General features: G+C 35.8%; 1 protein-coding gene across 13 annotated transcripts in view; it reads left to right on the plus strand.

Annotated features, from left to right (window-relative positions):
• The window catches only part of PUM1 (pumilio RNA binding family member 1), a 163,659-nt gene that overhangs the window by 47,056 nt on the left and 89,399 nt on the right, over positions 1 to 27,204 (plus strand). For 11 of the 13 annotated variants that reach the window (XM_074217887.1, XM_074217886.1, XM_074217875.1 and 8 more), the window contains 3 exons: positions 2,534 to 2,602; positions 22,996 to 23,104; positions 24,266 to 24,441. In XM_074217887.1, coding sequence (XP_074073988.1) covers positions 2,534 to 2,602; positions 22,996 to 23,104; positions 24,266 to 24,441 — 354 coding nt within the window. The remainder of the gene's footprint in view (positions 1 to 2,533; positions 2,603 to 22,995; positions 23,105 to 24,265; positions 24,442 to 27,204) is intronic. The other 2 variants (XM_074217876.1, XM_074217885.1) reach the window with 1 other exon arrangement.

Genomic DNA, 27,204 nt, shown 5'->3' on the forward strand with positions numbered 1-27,204 from the left:
TATTGATAATTTTCCTGCAGTGATTGAGTAATGGAACTGATTGTGAATTGCATAATTGAATTACACCAGGGTGTTTGTGATAAAGGGAGAGAGGACTATAATTGTAAAGTTGGCTTCTTTTGCTCTGTGCTCAATTGGGAGGTCCTTATTTATATACAATTTAGATGATTTCTTTATGTCCCCTGCTTTTCAATTGTCAGAGAAAACTGTGATAATATGTCATAGTCTTATGGGTGTCACTTTTCCTATCTGTAAAATGAGGTTGGAACTGGATATCTTAGTCCCTATGTAGTATTCCATTGTACCAAGAACTTTTAAAGGGTTTTCTAAGTGCCAGGCATCTTTGGGATAGAAAGCAAGGGAAGAGCAGTTCCTCCCTACAAAGACTCACAGTCTTAGTTAACAGGTGCCCTTATTTAAGCACCTCTTGTCTATATTTACTAGCTGTCCTTTTATATTCTAGAGTTGCACTGTTCAGTCTGAGAACTCATGCCTCTTAGTCCCCTTCTTTTCATATGCTCTGATTTCTTGCCTTTCCTAATGAAATAGGAGAAAAATTGAACAAAGTACGTTTTTTTCATCCAGCTATTTATTACATGAAAACTTTTTGATTTTTCATGACAATATTGAGTTTTAGTTGAAAATATGCTTCAATTTAACTTACAGGACTATCTGAATACAAAGATTTTTCCCTCCCACTTTCCTCCCCCCCAAAAAAACCCTAAAACTTGTTTATAAGAGATGAAGATTTTGTAGTCACTTCATGTGATCTCTTTTGAGATTCCTGTGCCATCCTACTCCATTTGGCATAAGTTTAGGAAGTAGTCACTGCTTATTTAAATAATACAAACACATCTTGTAATGGGATCAGAGTTTCTGTTTTTAAGGCCATTCAACTCTCATTACTCTCTAATAACGAGCTTTGTCTTCTTAGATTTCAAGTTTTAAAGGGTTTTTTTTTTCAAGGTAAATGGGGTTAAGTGGCTTGCCCAAGGCCACACAGCTAGGTAATTATTAAGTGTCTGAGACCAGATTTGAACCCAGGTACTCCTGACTCCAGGGCCAGTGCTTTATCCACTGCGCCACCTAGCCGCCCCAAGTTTTAAAGTTTTAATCTGAATATTATAATTTTTAACATTTAGTCCTTTAATCTGAATACCAAAGGCTTATGCAACATACGTATCCTGGTATTTCAAAGGTTTAGTTTTAACTTTGTGTCAGTGCTATATTTTGTAAATATGAGGCTTCTAATTATATATTTTTATTTTCTCAAGAATTAGCATGATATTAATCTTGTATACATTAAAACATTTTCTTATTCAATTCCAAATACATCTCCCACAGCATTGACATACACACTAGTCTGCAGGTAATCAGTACTATATTAATGTTTGGTGGATGAATGAGGCAATTCCCTCTTTCTTTTCTCATACTGTCTTCCATCTTCATATATCCTTTCCCTTGTCTCATTAAGTTTTAGTGTTTTGTAGCTGAAATAGATAGTTTAATTTTACGGATTAAGAAACAGTCTTGTAGGCATCAAGTGATTTCTTTAAAGTTACATTCCAAATTCGTGGTAGATTTGAGACCAGAACTGTGATCACTTGATTCATGTCTAGTTTCTTTTTCTTGCTAAAACCCTGTGACCTCCTTTGTTCTTGATGTCACAGCCAGGGGCCAGAGATCTTTCTTGGGAGGAAATTGATTGAGAGAGCTTTGAAGTGAAGAGCTATCAGAACTCAGGTCAATAGATATCCTCAGATGGAAAGTGGAATGATCAAAGAGAGCTTATAATATAAACAAGAACCTATTAACCAGGTTAGTTCTGAGGACTGGAGCACACCAGTTGAGAACAGGGCAAGGTTGTGAAAGGCTTTAAAGGTTAACTAGAGGAATTCTCATTGCTATTGGTACAAGGGAGGCCCTGTAGTTTTTAAGTGGGTAGTGACATGGGCTGCTATGCAAAGAGGAGAGATCACTGTTAGACCACTATGGGAGGGTGTGGGAAGAATCAGGATGAGACAGCACTAAACTTGTTCTGACATCTTAGACAGACTATCTAAAATGGACCTTTTCTCTTTATCCAGTTACTAGCAGTGTGCTCTCTTAAAAAATAAATACCTGAAAACACAGATTGGAAAACCATAGGTTCTGAAAAAAAGGGTGCTGATGGCTTAAATAATGGATGATATTATTGTTCTTGCAATTATGAAAATCACGATATCAATTTATAAATTCAAACTTTAGCATTTTAGCACTACCAGTTTATTTAAGCCTAGGATATGGTCTAATATCATATTTATATGGGGCAGTTTGGTTGGTTTTTTCTTGATAAAAATTTATAGAATATTTCAAGTGGATATTTTTGTGTCTGAGTTAAAAAGGTGAGTGAAAATTTGAACTTAATGATTTAGCATCTTTTGATGATGACTGTGGTTTTAGACCCAGCAACCAGACAGTCTTTTTCCTTTGTGTAACAGGGATATAAAATCAAGATGCTGACATGTTTATTTTCCCTTTTTAAAAACAATAGGTACGATCTATGGATGAACTGAACCATGATTTTCAAGCACTTGCTCTAGAGGGAAGAGCTATGGGAGAGGTAAGTAGAACGGTATGAAAGAAAAATGAGCCAATTCTTAAGGAAGGAATTATTTTTCCTAAAATGTCTCAATTATAAAGCTTCAGAAGGGTGTCCCTTCATTTTTCTGGGAGCATTCTTATCATACAAGTGAGATAAATTTGCTGGCTTAGCTTTATATTTCCTAATGTCTTTTTTTAAAAAAGAACAAATGCATGAATACAGTCAGTTATACTAAATGGAATCATAAAGAATTTTTAAAGGCAAATTTCTAAATAAACATCAAACCTTTAAATCTGCCTGATTTTCTACTTGATGGAAGCTTTACAGTAATAGCATAGATTTTTATAATCAGAGTTATGATAACCTCTTTCTGAAGAATGTTGGTTCTTTTGAAACTCAGAACTGAAATATGTAGTGAGAAGTTGAGTATTAGATTCTTAACTTCAAATTGAGTTTCTGTTGAAAGTTTATCTGTAAGTTTTATTAGGCCATGAGTAAGCCATTAGCTGTTTAGAAGATGGGATATGACTGGTAATAACTTCTAAGAAACAAAAATTTCCAGCTCAATATATTTTAGTACGAAGGAATAATGTAGTCAGTAAATGTGGTTCAAATGTATATTGGCTAAATGATTTTTTCTTTACTAGTTGCTTACTGATTAATTGTTTTCAGGAACAATTAGTTGTAAAAGACCAGGTAGAATGTCCTTGCTTGGGATGCTATAGCTCCACTTGTGAAACATTGGGTTGCTAATTTCTCCCTGGTGGCTCTCTTAGCATACTTTTGCTTTATCATTTATGTGCAAATACTTGGTTTGGGCTGCCTGCTATCAATAAGTAATACTGCCTACTGTACTCCAAACCTTTCCTTTTCCTAGTCATCACTAAAATTTTAATAGAAACAGGGACAAATGTTATCTTTCATATGTTTTTTGTACCAGCGCTGCAGAATTACTGCCCTGATGTAGCTGTGTACAGTGGATGAGATACTTGACCTCTGGGCCTCAGTTTGCTCATCTGTAAAAGAAGTTTGAACTAGATGTAAGGTTCCTTCCAGTTTTATGATCTATATGTTGATCCTAAATTTCTTGCTTGCTTTTGTATTTGGTTTCTGGAACTCTCAGTTGTTTATACTTTTGCTTCCAACTTACCACTGATCTTCGGGTTGCATAATGCTGGGTTTCTTGGTTTCATTGAGCTTCAATTCTCAGATTTCCTGCTTCAAGTTAATTTCTTCTATTTTTTTCCTTCAATACATTTTTATTGATATCTTTTTTTTTACATTATCACTTCATTTCCCAGTATATCTCTTCCTCTCCCCCTCCCCTTTTCAGAGGTATCCTTTTTACTAAAAGTTGTAAAAGGTAGTGGGGGGAGTAGTTCAGCAAAACCAATCAAGTTAGATAGTATACATAGTTCTCTGTGTTCATAGTCTACCTCCCCCTCCCCCAACCCTTACTTCTGCAGAGAAGGGAGGTACATTCTCATGGTTCCTCTTTGGGGCTAAGCTTGGTTATTATGATTCTATAGAATTCAATTTCTATTTTTAAAATAATTTTTTATGAACTGGTTTTGAAATCAACTGTATTTTTCACTGTATTCTTTCCCCCTAATTGTTTTCTTTCTATATCTCTCTTAAGTAGACCTCTTATAATAATGAATTTTAAAAATATGAATAAAGAAAAATAAAATTCTGTTAAGCTGACAGACCACAAAAGTCTTACTTTGTAGTATTCTATACTTGAGTTTCTCCCACATTTTTAAATGAAGGATGGGGGGAGCTATTGTCCAGTATCTTTTCTTTCCAGCCAAGCTTAGTTAATACAATTTTGCTACATTCAATTTTGATTGTTTTGTTGTTGATATTTTCAGTTTCCATTTTTTTGTTGTTGTCTTGTACATTCATGAACAGTTTGTTTAGCCATTCCCACTTGATGGGCATTTACTTTATTTTCAGATCTTTGCTACTGTGAAGTGTTTCTATAAATATAATGGTGTTTATTGGACTTTATTTCTCTCTTTAACCACCTTGGGAATTTGTCCAGCAGTTGTACCTGGAATCTTAATAGAAATTCATTAATGGTATAATATAATGTATTTTATGCCTTTTTTGGGGGTGGAAGATTGGCTAAAGACTTTGTAGATGTTAATCGTTGAAAATTACATAGATAGTAATTATGAAATCTATTAGAGAATAAACTCTAGGTTTGGATTTCTTGTTTTAGACATTTATATTGGACAAGACATTAATTGTGGAATTTAAAATTCAAGTTTGTTCAACACCATGCTAATTTTATTTTTGTTAAAGTTAATAAATACATGTAAGCATAGATAGTTTGGAAAAGTTGTTGAAATTCAGTCCATTTTGTTTACTTCTGGTGAGAAAATTTCTCATCAATTCTCTTTATATTTAGAAAGCTAGGGTTATTCACTTTTTTAATGGAGGCATAGGATAAATACTGATAATACTTTGAAGAGTAGAGCATGGGATTCCAAATTAACTCAGAGTAAATTTTGAAAAAAAGACTTTAATATACATTTTAAAGAAACTTAGAAACCAGAAACTTGTCCATTTCTAGTTTTCACTTATCAAAGACAAAATTGTTTCTTCAAAGGGTAACTTGTAGTTTGGTATAAAGTCATATAGAATCTTGGATGTCTTGTAGATAAGTGGGATGGAAAGATAAGAATTAAATACTCCATTGATCTCCAAAATTGCAACTGTTCATCTTCATTTTTAGAGACTAATGTGGAATTAAGCATTACCATTTGTAGAGGACTACCAACTCTTTTAGACATGTAGCACTTTAAAGCTCAGGGCTTAATTAGATTTGTCGTATGTTCTCCAGCCAGAAGATATCAAGAACTGGAAGGCATCTAGAGAGTTTCCATAGTGGGATGAGTAAGTCTAAATGAGGAATGAAAAAAATCACTTTCATCAAATGTAGGATGGTACAAGGTGTGTGTGTGTGTGTGTGTGTGTGTGTGTGTCTGTCTGTCTGTCTGTCTGTCTGTCTGTCTGTCTATGTATTGGAGTAGTTTAGAGGACTGAAAGCTTTAGACTCAGTGGTGAGTTTAACCCCTCTAAAGCTAATGTGATCCTAAGTGCCATTAATTGAGGCACAGTACCTGGCACTAAATCTGACTATATTTATTAGCACTGGTTCTGCTGCCTGAAGATCTGACCATCTCTTTTTCTCTTTCACAGTCAAACTCCTAGAAAAAAGAAAAACAGTATCTGATTATACTTACTGTTTTTACTTTCTTTCTCCAAAGTCCCTTTGCAGCCAAGCTTTTGACCTCATTATTCAGTTGAAAAACCTTTCTCCAAAGCTCTTTTTAAAATTTAAGATTTTATTTTTCCCCAATTACATGTAAAAAAAAATTTTAAATTCATTAAATTTTTTTTTTTGAGTTCTAGATTTTCTCCCTTTCTCCCTTCATTTAGAAGGCAACCAATTTGATAAAAGTTATACATGTACGATTGTGGAAAAACATTTCCGTGTTAGTCATGTTGTGAGAGAAAACACAGAAAAAAAATTCCAGGAAAAATGAAGTAAGGAAAAAGCATGTTTTGACCTGTATTCAGACTCCTTCAGTTCTTTCCCTTCAGAATTGTTGATTCATTGTGTTCCTGAGAATAGCCAAGTCATTCACAGTAGATCTTCATATAGTTTTCTATATACAATTTTCTCTTGGTTCACTTTACTTTTATCAGTTCATGTAAGTTTATCTAGGTTTTTCCTGTGGGCATCCTACTTGTTATTTCTTTTAGAACACTAGTATTCCATCACTTGTCTAGCCAGTTTCCAATTGATGGCATCCCTTCAATTTACAAATCTTTGCCATCACTAAAAGAGCTGTTAATTTTTGTTCACATTTTTATTTTTTTGTCTGTATTCTTCAAAGTCCTTAATGATCTCTTCATTGAAAAATCTTTTGGCTTTTCTTAAATTTTGTCGTTTTCACTTCTGAATAGCATTTTTCTACTTAACTACCCTGTTTACACTTTCTGAATTTTCTAGATATTTCTTTTTCTTGGATTTCCTCCTATTTTATGCATACATAGCAGATGACCATGGAGATTGTCAGTTTAGGTTTTAGTGAAAAGTGGATTTAGTTTTTGAGTAGAGGAGAATTATAATTAATACAAGTATTGGGATTGGGCAAAATGTGTAAGACTTGTTTGCTAACTGGTAAATTTTGGAGAGAGTGATCTTTGAAGTGAATATCCAGTTTTTCCTTTTTTTCTTTTCTTTTTATTTTGTACCTTTTGGATATTCTTGGTTGGGAGGCAAGCTGCTCAAGTCCCTCTGATCTGTGTCCAGGTATAAATTTCAGTTGTGTCTCCCCTTTATCCGTCATTTAAGATAAATTGGAGAATTGTTGAAATATGTGACTGTAGCGGCACCTAGATGGTGCATTGAATAGAGCACCAGTCATGGAGTCAGGAAGACCTGAATTCAAATTTGACCTCAGACATTTAATAATTACCTAGCTATGTGACCTTGGGTAAGTCACTGAACCCCATTGCCCTCCCCCCCTTGACTGTAGACAAAATTTCTTCTCAAATCATTGGATAGTAGTTGCTTTTAAGGCTTGATAAAGGCAGGCAGGCAGGTTAAATAGGTAACTTGCAGCATAAAATCACAGTTTACTAATAAAGAAATTAAAGTTAAGTAACAGGTGTTGTGGCCAAATTAGTTTATTTTATGATTTTTCTTTTATTGCATTGTAATGGTGTAAATGATATATACCAAAACAGTGTTGATTCCATTATGGAGACTGTTGTTGTTTGCCCTTCATTCTCAGTGAGGACCATGACATCAGGGTAGTGTTGCCATGACATGCAAGTGAATTGGATTTAAGTGAGGAGAAATGTGAAAAGTCACCAGCCTCACTTTATCATCCAGAGAGGTCTGGGTATGGTGATCAGATATGGATCAGGATGACTGGAGATGTCTCTGAATGCAGTGGGAGACCTTGACCTTTTGAAGCTAAGGTCTTTCCCAGGTCACAGTTTCACTGAGGCAGTACCCATTCAGTGAATAAGGCTAGGTAAGAAAGAGATGTGGCAGAGATTGGCTTCTTTAACCATGTCAAATTAATTTTGACCTGGATTCCAGGATTTCAAATGGATATGTGTGCTTGGATAGATTTCAGGAGCTCAGTAAATGTGTATAGGAAAAAAAATCACATTTTTATTTTCATTTACTGAAATTTTAGCAATTTTAAAAATTATGAACATGTATGTGTGTGTTTCTGTGTGTATGTATGTATAACTGTGTGCACATCCACCAACCTCCTTCCCTCCCCCTCATTCTCCTGTTTTGTCTATAGGCTTCATAGACCACTGAAGCAGTCCATAACAAAAAAGAGTAAGAAATCCTGATAAATTTTTGTATATAGGATGTTTGATTTAATAGAATTTGTTATAAACAGATTTAATGAATCATACTTGCCTTGGCCACCTGCTGGGATGGAATTCCTTTTCTTATGTAGCATGTCTAAGCTTGTATTGAGTAGTGGTTTATGTGTAATTGCTTCTTGTTATTCTTTAGTAAGAATTTGTAAGATATGAGAAAACCATTGCTAAAACTATTGTCTTTTGACCTCATGTAAAGGGCTTTGATCAGAAGGAGCCCAACTACAAGAAGTATTATTACTCCTTCCCTCTGGAAGGTGGGTCATTGATGTCACCAGGATGATGTCTTGATTTGCATTTGAATTGAATTTTAGGGAGGCAGGAACTGCCTGACAACAGAGTTCTCAGCCTCACTCTTTTCCAGTATCAGTTGCCTGACAACAGAGTTGTCAGCCTCACTCTTTTCCTGTATCATTTGGAAGTCCAGTGGCAAGACAAGAGTCAAGATGACTGATGATGGCCTGGAATTATTAGTATCCAAAATGGGTGTTGCGCAGTTCTCACCAATCTGAGTCAGTGATTTTAGGTTTTGCAATAGTAATGACATTTTCTCACACTTCAGCTAGTAGTTGTCGTACTGCATATTATCTTGGGACAGGAAAGTGACCTGTGAGCAGTGACCTACTTACCTATAGTTATCTACACTGGGATAAACGTTCTTAACATTAAGTGTCCAGGATGAAAAAGTTGAATTCGCAAAACTAAAAGGGAGCCCTTTGGCATAAGAAGCCTGTGTAGAGTGGCAGTTAATATAATTTTGAGCTGACTGTTTTTCTACTTCCATTATTGAATTTACTGCAAATGTAAAGATCACAGAGGATCTAGTTTGTCCAACTCCATTTTACAGATGAAGGAATAGCCCAGGGAGGTGAATTGACTCTCCTTGTTCACTTAGACACCTATTGGCCAGTCTAAGACTAGACCTTCAGTCCACTACTTCAAATTAAGGAATTTTTCCATATATGGAATGCATATTGACAAAAGGACAGTATATGGTTTTCATAGTGTTTTACTTCTCTTGTGATTTATGGGAACTGCTAATCCACATCAGTATTGCATGTTAACACTTGTATTTATCTTTCTGAATTTGTTGCAGGACAGATCATGCCTCCTAAAAAAACCCCAGCTATATTTGGCTAAAAAGCCTGATAAAACACACATGGTTTGTGACATGAATGTTAATCTTATATCTGTAGTTTTTAAAATAAGAAAGGATGTCACTTAATTTCCATAAGTTTAGTTTTTCTTGTCTATACTTAATACTCTTCTGTGGCCATATATATATATATATATATATATGTAGTTCATTATCTAAACACATTTCCCATCTCTTTTTATTTTTAAAAATTTTTTTACTTATTTAAGGCAGTGGGGTTAAGTGACTTGCCCAAGGTCACAGAGTTGGGTAATTATTAAATGTCTGAGGATAAATTTGAATTCAGGTACTCCTGACTTCAGGGCTGGTGCTCTGTCCACTGCGCCACCTAATCACCCCTACCTCTTCTTAAAAATTAAATTTTGTTTTCAATTAAAGAAAATCTATGTTCTTTAACTTCTCTTCCCCTGAGAATGGAAGGCAAAGAAAATTCCTGTTACAAACATACGTGGTGTGGTAAAAATAAAATAAATGTTTGCATTGGTTATACAATGAATACGTTTCAGGGCCAGAAGAGAGGGACCCCCGACTTGAAACTGGCCTCAGTCTGTGGCTATGTGGCCAGATCTAGTGACTTAACCTCTTTCTGTCTCCATTTCCTCACCTGTAAAATGGGAATAATCATAGTACCTACCTCCCAGAATTGTTGTGAGGATCCAATGAGAAAATAATTGTAAAGTACTTAACAGTTATTCAACAATTTGTCTATTCTATTCTAGGCATTGGGATACACAGAAAAGCACAACCAGATCTTGCTCACAATCTAATTGGAAAATAACCTGCAGACAATTTCATGCAAATTTCATATGGGATAGGTAGGGATTTAGTTTTAGAGGGAAGGCCTGGAGATATAAGGAGCCCTAGAAGAGCTCCTGGAAGAGGCCTTTTGAAGAAGATGAGATGTAGTCTGAGACTTGAAGGAAGCCAGAGAAGCCAGGAGGCTGAGGTGAGGGACAGCTTTCCAGAGAAAATGCCTGCCATCTAGAGAAGGAGGGTCTTGTTTAAAGCACATCCAGGAGACCACTAGATTGCCAAGGAAGTGGATGGAGAAAGGCATAGGAAGATGGGAGAGAGACAGGAATGGGGATGGACAGAGAGGATGCATAAATTCTTCTGAAGGGTTTGGCTTCACTCTGCTTCACGTTTTTGAAGCTATCCCTTCATAATTTCTTCTTTTTTTGAGGTTTTTGCAAGGCAAATGGGGTCAAGTGGCTTGCCCAAGGCCACACAGCTAGGTAATTATTTTGTGCCTGAGTCCAGATTTGAACTCAGGTACTCCCGACTCCAGGTCTGGCGCTCTATCCACTGCACCACCTAGTCGCCCCCTTCATCATTTCTTAAACAAAATAGAATCTCATCACATTTATATCCTACATCTTGTTTAGCTTCCCTAATTCAGGACTAGGAACCTCTGCCCCAGTGGTCCGGTAGGACTTGAAGTATAGCTGAACTATGTTATAAATATCCAAATGGCCCTTGGTAGAAAAAAGTTTCCCTACCCTGTGACTTAGTGGGTAACCTTTCACTTAACACTGAAAAGAGTGGCCATGAATATTTTTGCACATCCTTAGTTTGAGAGTTTTTTGGGTTTTTTTTTTTTTCTTAGGACTTATACCTCCCTTATTTTACTTTCTTGTTTTTCTCTTTCCCTGTTCACTTGTTTTTCCTTTTTCTCTTTTGAGTGTAATGTATTTTTGCATGCATGTGTAAGAAACTGTATGTGTGTTTGTATTTGTGTTCCTTTTAGCATTTCAGATGAGAGTGAATGAGGTTCGCTTTTCTGTTATGCAGTTTTTTTGCAATGTGAATTAGGACAAAAGCATGTTAGCTGTTTCAATTATGTGCTCTGTTGAAAAGAAATCACTATGTTGTGTGTTTCTTTGCATAGAACAGTCTATTACATTCTTAAGACAGAAAGAATGGTTTGGTTATTGCTTGAACTTCTGTAGAAGTCAAAGGACATGAATGCAGGGTTAATTATTCAAATTTCTTTCAAATTATTCTATCAGTATGACCCCCCCCCCCAAGGTTTATGCTTATTATGACCTGTTCTTTTTGGTTGATAATTGGTTACATTTTCAAGAGCCTTTTTTTTTTTTTGGTTCCGTCTTCAAGATTGTGTTTGTTCTGAAATATTTGCTTAAGAAGAACTGGGCATTTCATTTTGTTAGAATTCTTTGGAGGATTGGTCTGCTGCTGCTGCTGCCGCCGTCTCTCTGCATTTTCCAGCTTTGTTCTAGTATTTACAGTCTTTTCCAGAACTGCTTATTCATAGTCTTGGACTACTTATCTTTTAGGAAATGACTGTTAGCCATACATACTTGTATTGAATGTTTATCAGCGATATTTGATGTAAATTTTTTTCAGTTGTCAACTTATCTTAGTTGCATAAATTTTGTTTGTGCAAAAGTCTTTTAGTTTCATACAAATGAAATGAGTGTTTCGTTTGATACCTATTTCATTTGTTTGGGTAAGAATTCAGGTGCAAATAAAAAGCTGTCTCCTTGTTCTCAGGCAGATTCATTTCTAGCACAGACATCTAGGGTGGTTCAGTTGCAGGGGTGTGATAATTGTCAGAGATAGATGGAAAACCTGGATGGCCCCCTGTCCTTGGGGAATGTCGCCCTGCTCATCTCTACTAGGGCACTCAAGGTGAGAGTTTAGGGGGTTCTAACTTCCTTCCTGCAGGCATTCTGCCTGGGTTGGGGAGGAAGGGGAGCCTCCTGATGACTCTTAGATACTGAGGTGGGGTGGACTGAATCAGGGAGATTAGATACTATGCTCCAGAGTTCCTTCCAATCCTAACCCTGAGTTTCTGCTGATTAACTTTGCCATTTGAATCTGTCCTTCAAGGCATTTTAATTAATGGGTATAGTTTTGTTCATTAATGGAAATGATCCTCGGCTCAACACAGATTCGCTGGAGTACTCTACTAGAGACCCTTTTCTTTTCCAGTGTTATAGCAGATGTTATAGCAGTGTTATAGCAGGCTCCTGGGAGGACAGTTTTGTTCTTGGTAGCTAGCCTTTGTTGTCAGTACTAAGAATTTATCCATACTATTTAGAAGTTTCTTTATTTCTCAGTTAATCAGTGAGGATTTTAACAATTAAACTTAATTGTATTTTTTTATAATCACATGTAAAGATAATTTACAATTTTTTTTAGGTTTTTTTCAAGGCAGTGGGGTTAAACGGCTTGCCAAAGTCCACACAGCTAGGTAATTATTAAGTGTCTGAGGTCGAATTTGAACTCAGGTTCTCCTGACTCCAGGGCTGGTGCTCTATCCACTGTGCCACCTAGCCACCCCCCCTGCAATTTTATTTTTGTATGATTTTTGAATTCCAAATTTTTCTCCCTCCCTTCCTAAGACAGCAAGCAGTATTTTATAGTTTGTACATGTACTATCATGTCAAACATATTTCCACATTAATATTGTTGTAAAAGACAAATCAGGACAAAAAAGGAAAAACCATGAGAAAGAAAATCAAAAAAACATAAAAAAATGTGAAAAAATATGCTTTGATCTGCATTCATACCGCATAATTCTTTCTCTGGGTATGTTTAGCATTTTCTGTTATGAATTGAAATTGCCTTGGATCATTGTATGTCTGAGAAGAGACAATGTATCACAATTGATCATCATACACATTTGCTGTTATTGAATACCATGTTTTCCTTGTTCTGCTCACTTGACATAGTATCAGTTCATGTAATATTTTCCAGATTTTTCTGAAATCTACCTCTTGAGCACTATTTAGTTACATGAAAAACAGATTCATTAAGTTTCTTGGAAAAATTTTTTCCCAGATGCCCAAGCTCTTTCAGGCATAGTCCTTTACATTAGCTCTTTATGTAACTGAGTCAACTACCTTTATTAAGTGTTTGAATTACTGGATAACAAATCAGCTTTTCAGATGACTTATAACTGGGAGAGAGAACTAGTTTGCTAGATGACATTGTCACAATTCAAAAAGAAATTGTACAGGTTTGAACTTCGGACTGATTTGAATAAAATGTATAATGGAAATATAACATAATGTCTTCACTTGGCTCCAGAAATCAGCATCACAAGTACCAGAATTAGGCATTAGCTTATGGTTTCCGCTGTAAAACTTCTTAAGGATTGAGTGACTCAAAGTCAGTCTGTAACTACTCTGTGATAATGCGGCTATGGAATGTTAAACTACATTGAGAGTCATAGCATTTGGGGTTAGGCACCTGGTCAGTGAACACCTGGAATATTGTGTTCAATTCTAGGGGTCTTATTTTAGGATAGATATTAATAAGCTGAGAGCATCCAAGAGGATGATTATGTCTCTGAGATGGTGTCGGATGAGACTTAGCCAAACGAACTAAGAATGATTAGCCTGGAGAAGAACAACTTGGGGAAGGAGGAGCAAGGCAGGACTAAGGGGATTTGGTAGCTGTCTTCAAGTCTGTGCAGGGCTATGGTATGAAAAATAAAGATTAGACTTGGCCTTGTTGCTTTCAGAGGGTAGAACTAGGAACAGTAATGAAGGGGAGTTGGCAAAGTTTGTCTGCAAGCTATTACTTTATTAAGTAACTCTGCTGGTAGGTACTGGGGAATAAACAAAGAAGGGATCAGTTCATACACAAACTACATTCTATTAGGAGAGACATACATAAACACACACACACACATATACACACACACACTGAATAAAGAGAATAACTACCAAATTGTTAATTAGAAGGGCATTTGGGAAAGAAGACATTAATACATGAGACTTTTAGGAAGAACTTGATGAAGCAGATCATGCTTGAGCTGTGATTTAGAGGAAGAGGAGGTTTGAACAGAATACGAGTTCCAGGTCTGTGAGATCATCAATACAAGGACTGAGACAGGAGACTAATATTGGAGCACTTGAAGAAGAGAGAGCCAGTTTGGTTGGATTGCAGAGGGAGGGAGGGGTAGGAATGACCAGTGAGGCTACAAAGAGAGATTGGGATGTGGGTACCTAGGGCTTTACAAGCTAAATGGAGGCTTTGATATTTGATCCTAAGTGCAATTAGAAGCTACAAGAGTTGGTTTAGCGCATCTGTGCTCATGGCAGAGTACTTTGGCAGCAGTGTGACTGGAGGCTGTTGGAATAATCTAGGCTAGAAGTGATGAAGGCCTAAACCAAAGTATTAGTTGTGTGGATTATAGATAAGGGGTTGGATGAAAGATTGGGAGTGGAAGTCAAAATGGTAAGATATTGCAACTCACTGGGTCCATGGGACAGCAAAGAGGTTAGGAGAGCACCAAAGCTGTGGTCCTGGGAGACCAGAAGAATGAGAATTAGTCAGTTAAACATTCATTAAAATGTGACTGACAGGTACTGGAGTCACATTGAAAAGTGAAAGAAAAAAAGAAAAAGAAAAGTTGCTCCTTTCAAGGAACTCAAGTTGCTTGGGTAGAAAGCATGCAAATAGTTATATATAAACAATCCTATATACAGGATAAATTGGATAATCATCAACAGACTTGCAAAATCATAAGCCTCTACAGTAAGTGCTCTTATGGTTGAATTTGACCATGTATTTCTGAGTTTATATATATATTATATATATATATATATATATATATATATATATATATATATATATATATATATTAGTTTTTGCAAGGCAGTGGTCTTAAGTGACTTGCCCAAGGCCACACAGCTAGGTAATTATTAAGTGTCTGAGGCTGGATTTGAACTCAGGTACTCCTGACTCCAGGGCTGGTGCTCTATCCGTGCTCCTTATTTTTAAAAAAAAACCCCAACCATAAAAAACCCAAACTCTTGTAATTGGCAAGCTATATTGGTAGTGTGATATGGTATTTGTGCTTTTTATTTTTATAAAATTTAGAAGTCTAGTTAATACTCTTATATGTTCAGTGTAGCCCTGTTTGATTAATTCTTGACTCCCTCTCTTCCCTTGTACAACCAATTCTTTGATTGTGCTTATGTAGCTTATCTTCTTTTTGGATTATTTATAACAAATACTTAATCTCTATTAGCTTCCCTTAATATACCTAATTTCCTTACTCTTAAAATTTATTTATAGACCTCCTAAATGTTGTTTATAATGTTAGCACAAATAGAGTGTAACTGAAAAGGCAGATCTGTATAGCATGCTATTTTTTTTAACATTAAGTTTTTAATGCCTTTTTTTTTAAAGGATAGCATAGTTTCCCCAGTATCTTTACCCTTTTCCTATCCAGAGAGTCATTCCATATAGTATGGAATTTATTTTTTTAAGTCACCAAAAAAAAGGAAAAAAATTATCATAGCCTATAAATACATTTTAAATGTTTGATTTGTGCATCACCAGTACTTGTGTTCTAATCTGCAAAGGGGTGAAGTAGCAGTATTTACTCATATACTTGCCTTCAAACCATGCTTATTCACTGTGATTTTGAAGGATTCACATTTAAGATTTTTTGGATGGTTCTTTCCGTTTAAATTGTAGTCACAGTGTTATGTTTGCTTGCCTCTGCATACCTTACCTTGGATCAGTTCATGTAGATCTATCCAGGCTCCTCTGTATTCATCATATTCATTTGTTTATGCCACAGTAATATAACACTTTCATGTACTTTATTTTCCTTAATTATTCCTCAATCAGTGGACATCTATTCTATTTTCTCATTCTTTGCTAACAAAAAAGGTGCTGCTAAAAGTTCTTACCAAAGACCTTCTTGATGGATTCTCAGGGTCAACAAAAAATGGATATTTTAGCCACTTTATTTGAATAATTGCATTATTTAAAACTGATCTCTCCAACTCCTAATAATGGAAAGATGTTGGAAGAAATGAGGAAAAGTCTGAGTTTATGCTAGGAAGGTTCTGTAACTCACTGAAAACTAGTTTTTCAAAATAACCAACTTCTAATGTAATGGGGAAATATATGAAAGGCTGCCCTAAAGGTTCATAATGTTTAAAAGAGGATGGACACAAATCCTGTATGGTGCCATAGCTGGATTTGTTATGTAGGTTCTCCTTTTTCTTTCAGAGTATTCCTCAACTCCCTTTTGTCTGTGGAGAGAAATATAAGCTCCTTTTCTGACTTTCAGCTTCTTTTACAGTTTTCTCCTCTGGCTCTGCTCCCAACCTGACTTCTTAGGCCTTTATTTTGTCCTATCTTTTCCACAATCTGTGCCCTCTGTGCCCAATGTATCTTATAAAGAAGAGTATTTTCTGACTTTATGAGCTACTTTTTAATAGATTATTTTAGTCCTCAACTTAATTGTATTTTGTTTTATGCTTTCATTTTTAAGCAAACTTAGATTATAAAACTTGTGTAGCTATATAAGGTAGCTCAGTATTTGACATAATCTTGAGCTAAGCCTTCAGTATAAAGGAGGGTTTGAGGATTTGGGGTAATTGGACCTGAGTAAACCAACAGGTTTTTAGCTTCTTCTAAAGACCAACCAAGAGACTAAAATTAAAGTGCTACAAGTTAGAATCTAAATAACTAAGGATGGTTATAAATTTCTCCTTTAGTCAATTGATGTAAATTACTGGATCTGCATCAAATGCCTCTTTGGTTCAATCTTGTGCTCACACAGTATAGGTATAATAGAAAGAGAGATAGACACCTAAATGTGAATCTTAACTGTGTGACCCTAATAAGTCTTTTCCATCTGTTTTTTCATCATTAAATATTTCTTTCCCCCCAAATAAAGATTTTTCCTTGTGTCAAATAAAGTAGATCAGTAAGTTGACTGTAACTGGACTGAATGTTCCTTTTCCCACACCTCCAGTCCATCACCTCTCTTCCAAGAAAAGGAAGATATGCTTGACTTTAAATCTTGAGAAAAGGTCTCTATATTCATCATACTCTTTTAGTTTGGTTTTCCTTTAGGTTAATGTTGTCACTATGTAAATTGTTCTCTTGGTTCTGTTTTTTACTTTGCTTCAGTTTAGAAAAACTTGGAAAAAGAGTTGCATTAATTTATTGTTTTCTTTTTTCCTTTCAACACTGTAGTCCCATGTCACAATTTGTTCCCAAATGTTAAGTATTCACTTTCTTTCCAGTTCGTTGCTACACTCTACATTAGTGCTGCTCCATATATGCCTTTGATTGTGATATCTTTGCCATTGCAAAGTACTTAAAATATTTTGATATATATTGTTCCTTTTCTTTCTTTGAACTTTTTTGTGACCCCCCCTTTCAATTTGATTCTTTTTCTTTTGTACCATTTTTTCCTTTGCAAAATAAAATTGTATCCTGATGATCTCCTTGTGGTGAGGCTTTGAGCCTCACATGTGATAATGGAATTGAAGTACTTCATAAACCTCCATAGAAGCTGACAGAGAATCTGCCCAAAGCACTTTGACACCATCTCATTTAAGAGCTACTAAATGACAGTGGAAAATGTCCCATGTGTCAATCTTATGAGCCTACTTTATTTTGAACGAAAAGAAACCATGCTTCCATTTCTAATATGGCTATTTTTTTTAGTTCTTTTTTAATTTTTTTGTAAAGCAAATGGGTTTAAGTGGTTTGCCCAAGGCCACACAGCTAGGTAATTATTAAGTGTCTGAGACCGGATTTGAACCCAGGTACTCCTGACTCCAGGGCTGGTGCTTTATCCACTGTGCCACCTAGCTACCCCCACTCTGCCACCTAGCCTAATGTAGAAAGGCTGTCCAACATAAAGAAAATCGAAGAGCATGAAATCTTAACTCCTTTTTTCCAAGTTCAGAGTCATCTCTTAATTAACATTTGGCAGTCACATCTTAGAAATGGCAGAAGTATTCCTAGAAAACAGATTCCTAAAGGAATGGTTTGATTATAATAAAATACTACATTTATCTGTTGAGTTGGAAATCCAAGATTTTCAGAAATTAATGTAAATGAGATGCATTTAGACATACTTTGGGGAAAGAAAAAGCATCCTATTGGTGGAAATGGCTATAATTGGTAGAATGAACATAGGAGCTTTCTGCTACTTTTCCTGGTTAGTGTTCTCCTCTTCCCCCTTTCCCCATCACCCATACAAATGTCTTCTGAGTCTCTGCTTACCTTTCTATGCTAGTTTTCCTTCAGTGAAATATAGTGATTGTTATGTTTTGTAAGATTTTCCCCTAAGTTCTTAAGTTAGTTACAGCAATCATTTTCTCTCCAGATCTCTCTTGTGAACCTTTTTCCTCTCCTCAGCTGCTGTTTAATATGATCCTTAGTAGTATATCCTTGTTCCTGTGACTCTTGCATGGCAGAAGACTCCTAGTGTCCATCAGGAACTGTATGGAGCCTGAGACCATCTGATTTAGTTGATCTCCCATTTTACAGATGAAGGAACTGAGGCAAATAAAGGTGAAGTAAATGTATCCAAGGGTAGCGAAGTGACTTGGCGAATAGAGTGCAAGGCCCAGAGTCAGGAAGTCTTCTCTTCCTGAGTGCCAATTTGGCCACCAACACTTAATGTGTCACCCCAGACAAGTCACTGAACCCTGTTTGCCTCTATTCTTCATCTTTATAATGAGCTGGAGAATGTTTTGACAAATCACTCAGGAATCTTTTGCCAAAAAAAAAATCCCAGATGAGGTTATGAAGAATCGGACATGACTGCAAAGATAGAAAAGGCAAGCAGTTAGTAGGATGGTCAGGATCTACTGTTTTCAAATTCAATTTTTTTTTGTACCAAATGATATGATTTTTACAATTATATTGTAAATCTGTTGTTTGTGACCAGGGTTGATCTTGTCCTTAGAGTAGTCAGTTGTTTATGGAAGGTGTTTTCAGCGCTGCAGTCATAAAGACCAGAGTTGAAAACATACTGTAGACTCTTATTAGCTTGTGTGATCCTTTTTTTCCCTAAAATACTGATTTTCAACATTCTTCATTTCTTTTTTTAAATTGCTGTTTTACTTGTTTTCCAATAATATACAATAGTAGTTTCTACCCATCATCTTCTTTAAGGTTTTGAATTTTATAATCTTTCCTTCACCCTCCCCTCCCCCATCCCCCCCCAGAAGACAGTCTGGTAATCTTTACATTGTTTCTATGCTATACTTGATTGAAATTGAATGTGTTGGGAGAGAAGTCATATCCTTGAGGAGAAAATAAAATATTAGAAATTAGTTGTGTGATCCTTAATTTGCATCTGCTTTCTCATCATTTTCTAAGATGGGAATAATAATAATAATAATAATAATAATAATAATAATAATAATAATAATAATAATAATAGATACTTCTCAATGCTGTTGGAGGATCAATCAGTTAATAGTTGTAAAGCTTCTCTGAAAATCTTAAAAATGCTGCTGTTGTTATTAGGGATTTAAGTCACTCTGGAAAGTCCTTATATATGTCCAATAAATGGCCTTGTTCTCATTGTTCTTTTCTTTTGGAAATGTGAAAATACTTGACCTGAGAGTAATAGTCAACTAAATGTTAATGATGTAGCTACTTTGTGTCTGGTACTGGGCTAGACCCAGTGTTTTATTAGCCAATATTACAGTAACAAATGTTGGTTTATTTTATCCTCCAGAGAGGGGGAAATGTTTTTGATGAATGATGTATCCTGGAACATGGGGTGTTGTCTGATCAGGACTGTATTCCTTACTCCCAGAGGCTTGGTAAATCTCTTAGAAGAAGACAAGATCTTTTAGTGGGACATGGAGCTCTCCTGGAGAGACCTGAAAACCAACAAGGGTGTTTAACTATTAGGCTAAGATCATTTATAGTTAACTTGGGTAAATTAATTTGTAGCATTTGTATTTGTGTTGTTCTCTCTGCTCATTCTCATGCAGACTACACTTGACCTTTCCTCCTTTATCACAAAATTCTCCAGGATTCTTTAGGGGACAGCCAAACTGGCCTTGCTGTTTCTCTTCCATCAGATTCCATCATTGCCATCCTTCCTCTTACTCAGGCCTTCCCCTATCCGCAGAATGTATCTGTGTCTCGTTGGGCCTCAGAACTACTTGTTCCTTTCAGAACCCAGCTCGTGTCTCCTTTTCTTAAGGCTTTAGGGTTTCCCCAGCTACTCATTCCCCTTCTCCTGTTGTGTTTATTTTGTGTATGCTTTTATTTCAGTTTTTATGGGACAAGGATGGTCATTTTTGCCTTTGTATCCTCACTCTCTGCCACAGTTGCATTTTGATTGATCCATTTAATAGGAGAAAAAGAAAGGAACTAGAATTTTGGACTTATAAAATGTGCTGTTTGTTTTAGTTGAAGTGTTTTCTAGTTGAGGGTTTTTCCTCCTTGTTTTGCTTTACTCAACCAGCAACATTGTAGACATGCTTGAAGCTTCAAGGCCACTGCATCTAATCAGGGGAACCTAACTTGATTCAGCAGTTTGATCAATGATGGATAAACTGAACTACATGTTAAGTTTGTGGTTTCTTTTTTAAAGTTGTAAGCTGTTGATTGAACAAAATTTTTGATTTTCTGTGACATCTAACCAAGTAAAGGGATAAGTTCAAAGAATTTCCTTTGAATTGCCCTTCCCTTTTTATCATGAACTGTATGAGTTAACTAACTCTGAAGAGAGGATCTTCATTCTTATGGCTAAATAGTTGAAGTAGAAATGGGAATTTACGTGAAGAAAATATCTACATATTAGCATGAAAGGATGAAATCAATCAAGAAAGAAAAGTTATTTGTAAGCTTCTGAAGGGTATTGCAGGCATTAACAAGAGGACTATTTAAATTAATTCCTGGTTCTGCTGCTTACTAGATCTGTGACTTGGTTAAGTCACTCATTCTCTCCAGGTTTGTTTGTTTATCTTTAACATGGGGAATTAGGTTTGTTTACTAAGATCCTGTTCAACTATATAAATCATGTGAATCTAGTCCTGTCTGGCAGATTCCTTTAGCTTGCTTTATTTCTAATTCAGTTTATCTTATGTATCTGAAAACCCCACACTCCTGTGTGCATTGATTTCTGAGCCTTTACTCCAGGCACTCCTCCTCCCATCTGACCCCTCTCTTCTACCCTTATCTTCTTCCATTGGTTATGAATGACAGAGGGGTCTAATTACTTTATTAAGCAGAATCAGGGTCTTGAAAACTTGTTGAGCTAGAAAATGGATCAAAGATAATCAGAGTTATCACATGTAAAGGGATGAGAATCTTTTGACCCTGATATAAGCGTGTGTCTGAGTGACCTTGGGTCTTCATGCAAACAGGTGTTCAAGATATATACTGAAGTGCACCTGTATTTCTATCAGTATTTAGTCTGTGTATCTTTAACTTCTTTAAAATGACATAAAGAATCTAGAAAGAAAGGTGTGGACTGCCATTGGGAATTTAAAATGAGCTATTTACTCTATTTCCATCTTTTTTTTTACAATGAATTGAAGCCTAGGAAATTAAACTTTTGCTGCTGGTTGTGGGATGGAATAGGATATTAGAAGACACCTTTTAACTTTTTGATATTTTAGAATCATGTTCCAGGTGTTAACTTTTTCATGATCAAAAAGCAGTGATTGAACTCTTATCTTTTTTTTGAAAAATATTTGGATTAAATGTGAAACATAGATGTGGGATTTTAGTAGAATCAGATTGAGACTTAGAGGAATAATCAATGTAATTCTATTTCCCTTTTGAGTCTTTCACATTTTCATCTCAATTTTGTCTTTTGGTTTTAAAGGTAGTTGGATTTTTTATTTGAATTTGCATATTCCATTATTTGAGGTATAATCGTCTTTCCGCCCCTCCCCCACCCCATGAAACAAAATAATGCTGATGCTATAATACTCTAATGAGAGCAGCTTTATCTGGAAGTATATAAAAATTCTAAAAATAGATTTTATTTTTTCCTAAGTTAAAGAAATAATGTGCCTCCTGTGGTAAAAATGTAATCAAAGAAATGTCTTACAAATTTTAAAACTAAACATGAATGTCCCCAGGCTACTTTTGAGTGAACCAAATGCAGTTTTAGGACAGTTAAATCTACTGTTTTCAGTTTTCACCTGCTACCTTCTTTTATAGCTGCCAGCTCTCATCTAGGTGTCTAATGCCTTAATAGATTTGTCAAGACTTTTGAAAAGCAAGAGTGTGTGAATCCTTTGGGTTCCATTGATACTTTGCAAAGAACTGGAGGAAAATTTCCATTACTTTGGTTAGATCCCCTGTGGCTAATTTATGAAAGGCTAAGAGCTAGAGTTACAAAGAATGTTGGGGGGAGGGGCATAGCTGGATAGATTGTGATTTGCATATTTGGAGTGGTTACCCATAAAGATTATTCACATTTACATTTGAATAATGGAAATATTTTGTTTACTTGCATATCTAAGTAAATTCACAGGTGACTATTTGTGCCTGACCTGTTGAGTATTCTGAGCTTATTGGTTTGATCAGCCACAGTGGGACATGCTACAAGATTCCAACATAGTGATGTTTTTTGGTCTTTGAGAACGAATGACAACAACCAACTGGTTATGTATGCTATGGTCCTAGTCTGTTGTGCTAAAATTTGGTTTAGATCTCCCATTGTCATGAGCAAAAGAGGGAACCTTTACTCTAGCAATTGCATTAATGTTGTAGTTTGAGTAACTTCCTGTGGTGATGGGTTGTCAAGATTTGAAGTGCGTGTAATTCCTGCTATTTGAATAGTTGTTTTAGTAGCAAATCAGACTTTTATTACTTATATGGGCATTAGCAAAATGAAATGAATTCCCTCATTCTGCTGGTGTGTGTATGTGTGTTTTCCCTTCCCTTTGGTCTGAGTCATTCTATGTTTCCCTCCCCCTTACATATCTCCTATAGTGCTCTGAATGTAGGTTGTACTCTTCAGGGCATCTTTTGTCTAATGAAAGTGTTGACTACTGTATTTTTTTTAACCTTTCTGAATTCGTTCAAAGCATTTATTATTTTTAATTTACAGCAGCTCTTGCCAGGTAAAAAGTTTTGGGAAACAGATGATTCCAGCAAAGATGGACCAAAAGGAATATTCCTGGGTGATCAATGGCGGGACAGTGCCTGGGGAACATCAGGTAATCTAGACTGAGCACCTGCACTGTAATTTATGCCTGTTTTAGGGCTTCCTTTCTCAGCATTTGACAAATCATGAATTTTACATGTATCATGAGCATGTCAAACTTAACTCTCTTTCATTAAGGATCCACTAGAATGCAAGTCAATAAGAACACATTTATTACAGTCACTTCAAAAAATTTTTTATTATTATTTTTGGCTAGAATGAAATTAAACTTTTTCAGTCAATGGTTTTGGTTGCGTTTTATCTCTTTAAAATAAGCATATGCCTCATAGTCAAAAGCATCCTTCTCCCCCCACCCCCTTTCTTTGTCCCTAAGTTGATAATAGTATGTTCTTCCCAAGTACAGATAGGTTTATATTAAATTATCAACGTAAGGTCCTCAGGATGGATTGGTTATTGTTGTAGACTTCTAGTCATTTGGCAGGCCTACCACCACATTTGATAATTTCATGTAGCTTAATAAAATGTAAGACATAGTTTAAATTTGGGAACATTCTACTTTAGGGTAACCAAATTTCCAGTAATTCACTTCTTTGACATGTAGGTCCACATTTAAAAACAAATGTCAAAGATTTGTATACAAAGCCTCATTGACATTAATTAATACATCACTTATAATGGGCTTCCCAGCACTTTGGTGAGCTAATGACAGCTGAGTGCCACATGTAGACTAGGTTTTTAAAGCAGGTGTAATGAAAACAGTAAAAAAACATCCTAGCCAATAGCCAGAAGAAGTACAGAAAATCCTCATAATGCATGCAGACCTAGACTTTTTACTGCCCATTAAACAAGTGCTTACTGACCATGTTTAGATATTAAAAAGTTTAAATTGTGCTTTGTTTAGTAGCTGCTGGAAGGATTATTTTTTAACTTTACATTTTACGTTTAAAATTGAGTAAAATTAAGCACAGATTCAATATTATAAGATAAATTTATCTGGAAAAGTTTATTGTTGATGGTGGATGAGTAAGGTATCATGATATCCCCACTTCATATAGCTAACTTTCTCAAGGGACAGAGAGGGAGGGAGGTGGCATTTGACTAAAATGACCATCTGGATTCCAAGTCAGTCATCGGCTTGTGCACTAGACATCGCTCTTAATTTTTTGGAACTTCCAAGTTGTACTCTATTATGTTTGTGTATCCTTTTTTGTAGATCATTCAGTTTCCCAGCCCATCATGGTGCAGAGAAGACCTGGTCAGAGTTTCCATGTGAACAGTGAGGTCAATTCTGTATTGTCCCCACGGTCGGAGAGTGGAGGACTAGGAGTTAGCATGGTGGAATATGTATTGAGTTCATCCCCTGGTGATTCCTGTTTAAGAAAAGGATTTGTAAGTTGGTTTTTTAGAACCTTGCTCTTATGCCTCTAATTTTTTTTAAGCAAAATGTGCTTGTTTTAGTTACCTATGCTGTACATAATGATAATAGTGTGATATTAGAGATCACTTATTGTTCTTAAACCTCAGCAGAATACTAGGAGCTACACTTTTTTTAAAAGTCAAAATTATTTCTTTGGGTCAATATAGTTAACAGTTCATTCAGAACCAGAACCCCTCTTCTCAATTCCTTTCTGTAATCCCAGACCACATTGTTTTCCATTAAAAAACCAGGAGTGGGTTATCAATAGAGAATTGTCAGTTCAAGAACCTTTCACGAAGGGTTTTTTTTTTTATTTTTCAAACTCAAGGAAATAAAATATCGATCCCATTAGGCACATTCTTCTGATTCTTGGCGCAGGGTTTGTGTGTGTGTGTGTGTGTGTGTGTGTGTGTGTGTGTGTGTGTGTGTGTGTGATTTGATTACCTTTGACTTTTTCTCCTACTCTTGCCACTTCCAGTCTGTCAGAAAGTCATGGTCAGTCTTAGTTTTTTAATTTATGACAGGTTTTCTTAGTCCAGAGTCTAGATAGGTTTCAGGACTCTGATTTGATGGGAAACAATGAAATCTTCATTTTAATTAGTTTCTATCTGAAATCTGACATTTCCTTCAATCATTTAAAACTTGATTCTGAGAAGAGGGGGTTCATAGACTTCACCAAACTGCCAAGGGACTTATGATGGAAAAAGATTAAGAATTCTAGTCTTTTTAAGATTCAGTCCTTTCTCTTTATTCTCATAATTCTATTTTTAGGCCCTAACCTCTGTGAACCTATATTGCTGAAAACCATTCTTTCCAACTTCGTTGCTTTCATCACTTTTTTCTCTAGACTATTCAAGATCATCTTCCTTATGCACCTTCAGGTGCTTTTCTCTGAGCTAGCTATCAAACATGCAAATAAACATAAAACCTTATATTGAAAATAACTCATTCTATTTGGTATTCTTTTCCCCATCTCTTGCCTTCTATATTTGTTCCATTTTATTTTTAATTCATGATCTCTTGTTCTCCATTGTAGCCAGGTTGAAGGCCAGACAGATTTGTTTCCCTATCTTTGACCTCATCAAATGGCTACTTCGAAGCTCTACCAAGTGAAAGTTTCCTTTTGTAGAACATTATTTATTGCACCTGCTCCTGACCCACTCAATAGACTCTTCCTCTTTTAGTGTCTGCTTAAAGGCATGCTCTTTGACGTCTCTCTAGAGGGACTTTTCCTTTGCTAAGTTTTAGTCTTTTCTTCAGTGCCTGTCTGATACTTCTGTTTATTGTTGTGCTTGTCTCAATGCCTATATGGTAGTAGTTGTATAGATTAGTTGTCTAGAACAGAAACAGTATCTTTCACAGAAGCTTCACTTTTATCGAGCATATTTGTAACAGACACGACTAAATTAAACCTGATTAGCACATGAAGCTCAAGTCTGATTTAAAGTATTAGGGATCCTGTCTAGAACATCTTCACTCTTTGTGAAATACAGTCATAATTGGTATTTCTGAAAAAATTGCCACACTATTTTGACTGTCTGGCTCAAAGGACTGATGTTAAGAATTAGATGAAGTATATATCATCAGTTCAGTAGACTGGTTCCCAGAGCTGTAAGCCTGGTGTAAGGTGAACATGGGAGATTCTTATACTTCTGGAAACTTCCATATTCTCTCAGTCCTTTACCTTCAGATAACTTGAGCTGTGTTCATTCTGAAATGTACCTTTCTTCCCTCCATTCCTCCTTCCTTTCTTTATTTTCCTTCTCCCCTCTCTCTCCCTCCTTCTCTTCCCTTTCCCCTTCATCTCAATTTCTAGGTAAGGAAATATTTTATCCCAATACAAATCAGTTGTTTTGTCATATATTAGACAGTTGCCTGGGGCCATTAAGAGGTGAAGGGACTTTGCTGACATCCAGGTTCTGACAGAAGGGCTTGTTCTCTCTTCAGTACTTAATACTGCTTCATTTTTTTTCCTTTTTAATTTTCTCTCTTAATCTCACTATCCTCTGTTTTTCCAAGTGATTATTAATGTAGACATTTCTCCTTGACTGAGCCTCTCAGCTTTTCCCCATTAAATTATCTTCTTGTCCTCCAAGCTTCATTTTTATTTTCAGGAGTTCAACTGCTGTGTACATCATGGTATCATTCTAGATTTTAGAACCAATTTATCTGCCCTCTAGTATAGCTAAAGTTTGCTTTCCTCATGCTCATAAAGAAGTCACCAATGTCAACTGTCACCCTATAACAGTTTAGTTCTAGGTCACCTTTTTAAAAAAATCATAAAAATAAGAGTTAATAAGGAGCAAGTTCAGATTAAAACCTGGATCATTTGGGTTACAAATGTTGAGGTTCTTGTTATTTTATGTGAGGTGGATTTCCAAGTCCTGGATATGAGCCTTCATTTGAAGAGACATGACTGGATTGTTTTGAAATCATAAGAGGCAGAAGAAAGAAGAGGAAGAATCAAACAAATGACTAATTTTACCTGAGTTGAGTTTTCCAAAATGTTACAGTAAACCATCATGTGAATTCACTGGGCATTTTCATTTTCAAAATTGTCCCTGTTGTTTCATTACCTTGATACAAATATCCAAGGAAAAATCAATTCCCATCACATGTTGGTTGGGTTCTTGTATTTTTAAAATAGCAGTATTAATTAATTAATTCTCGGTTGCCTTATCTGAATCTTGTGACTATTTTACTGTCTAAGACCAAAGAAGACTAGGAGACAACTG

This window comes from Macrotis lagotis, chromosome 1, assembly GCF_037893015.1.
Source record: "Macrotis lagotis isolate mMagLag1 chromosome 1, bilby.v1.9.chrom.fasta, whole genome shotgun sequence".
Classification (NCBI taxonomy): domain Eukaryota; kingdom Metazoa; phylum Chordata; class Mammalia; order Peramelemorphia; family Peramelidae; genus Macrotis; species Macrotis lagotis.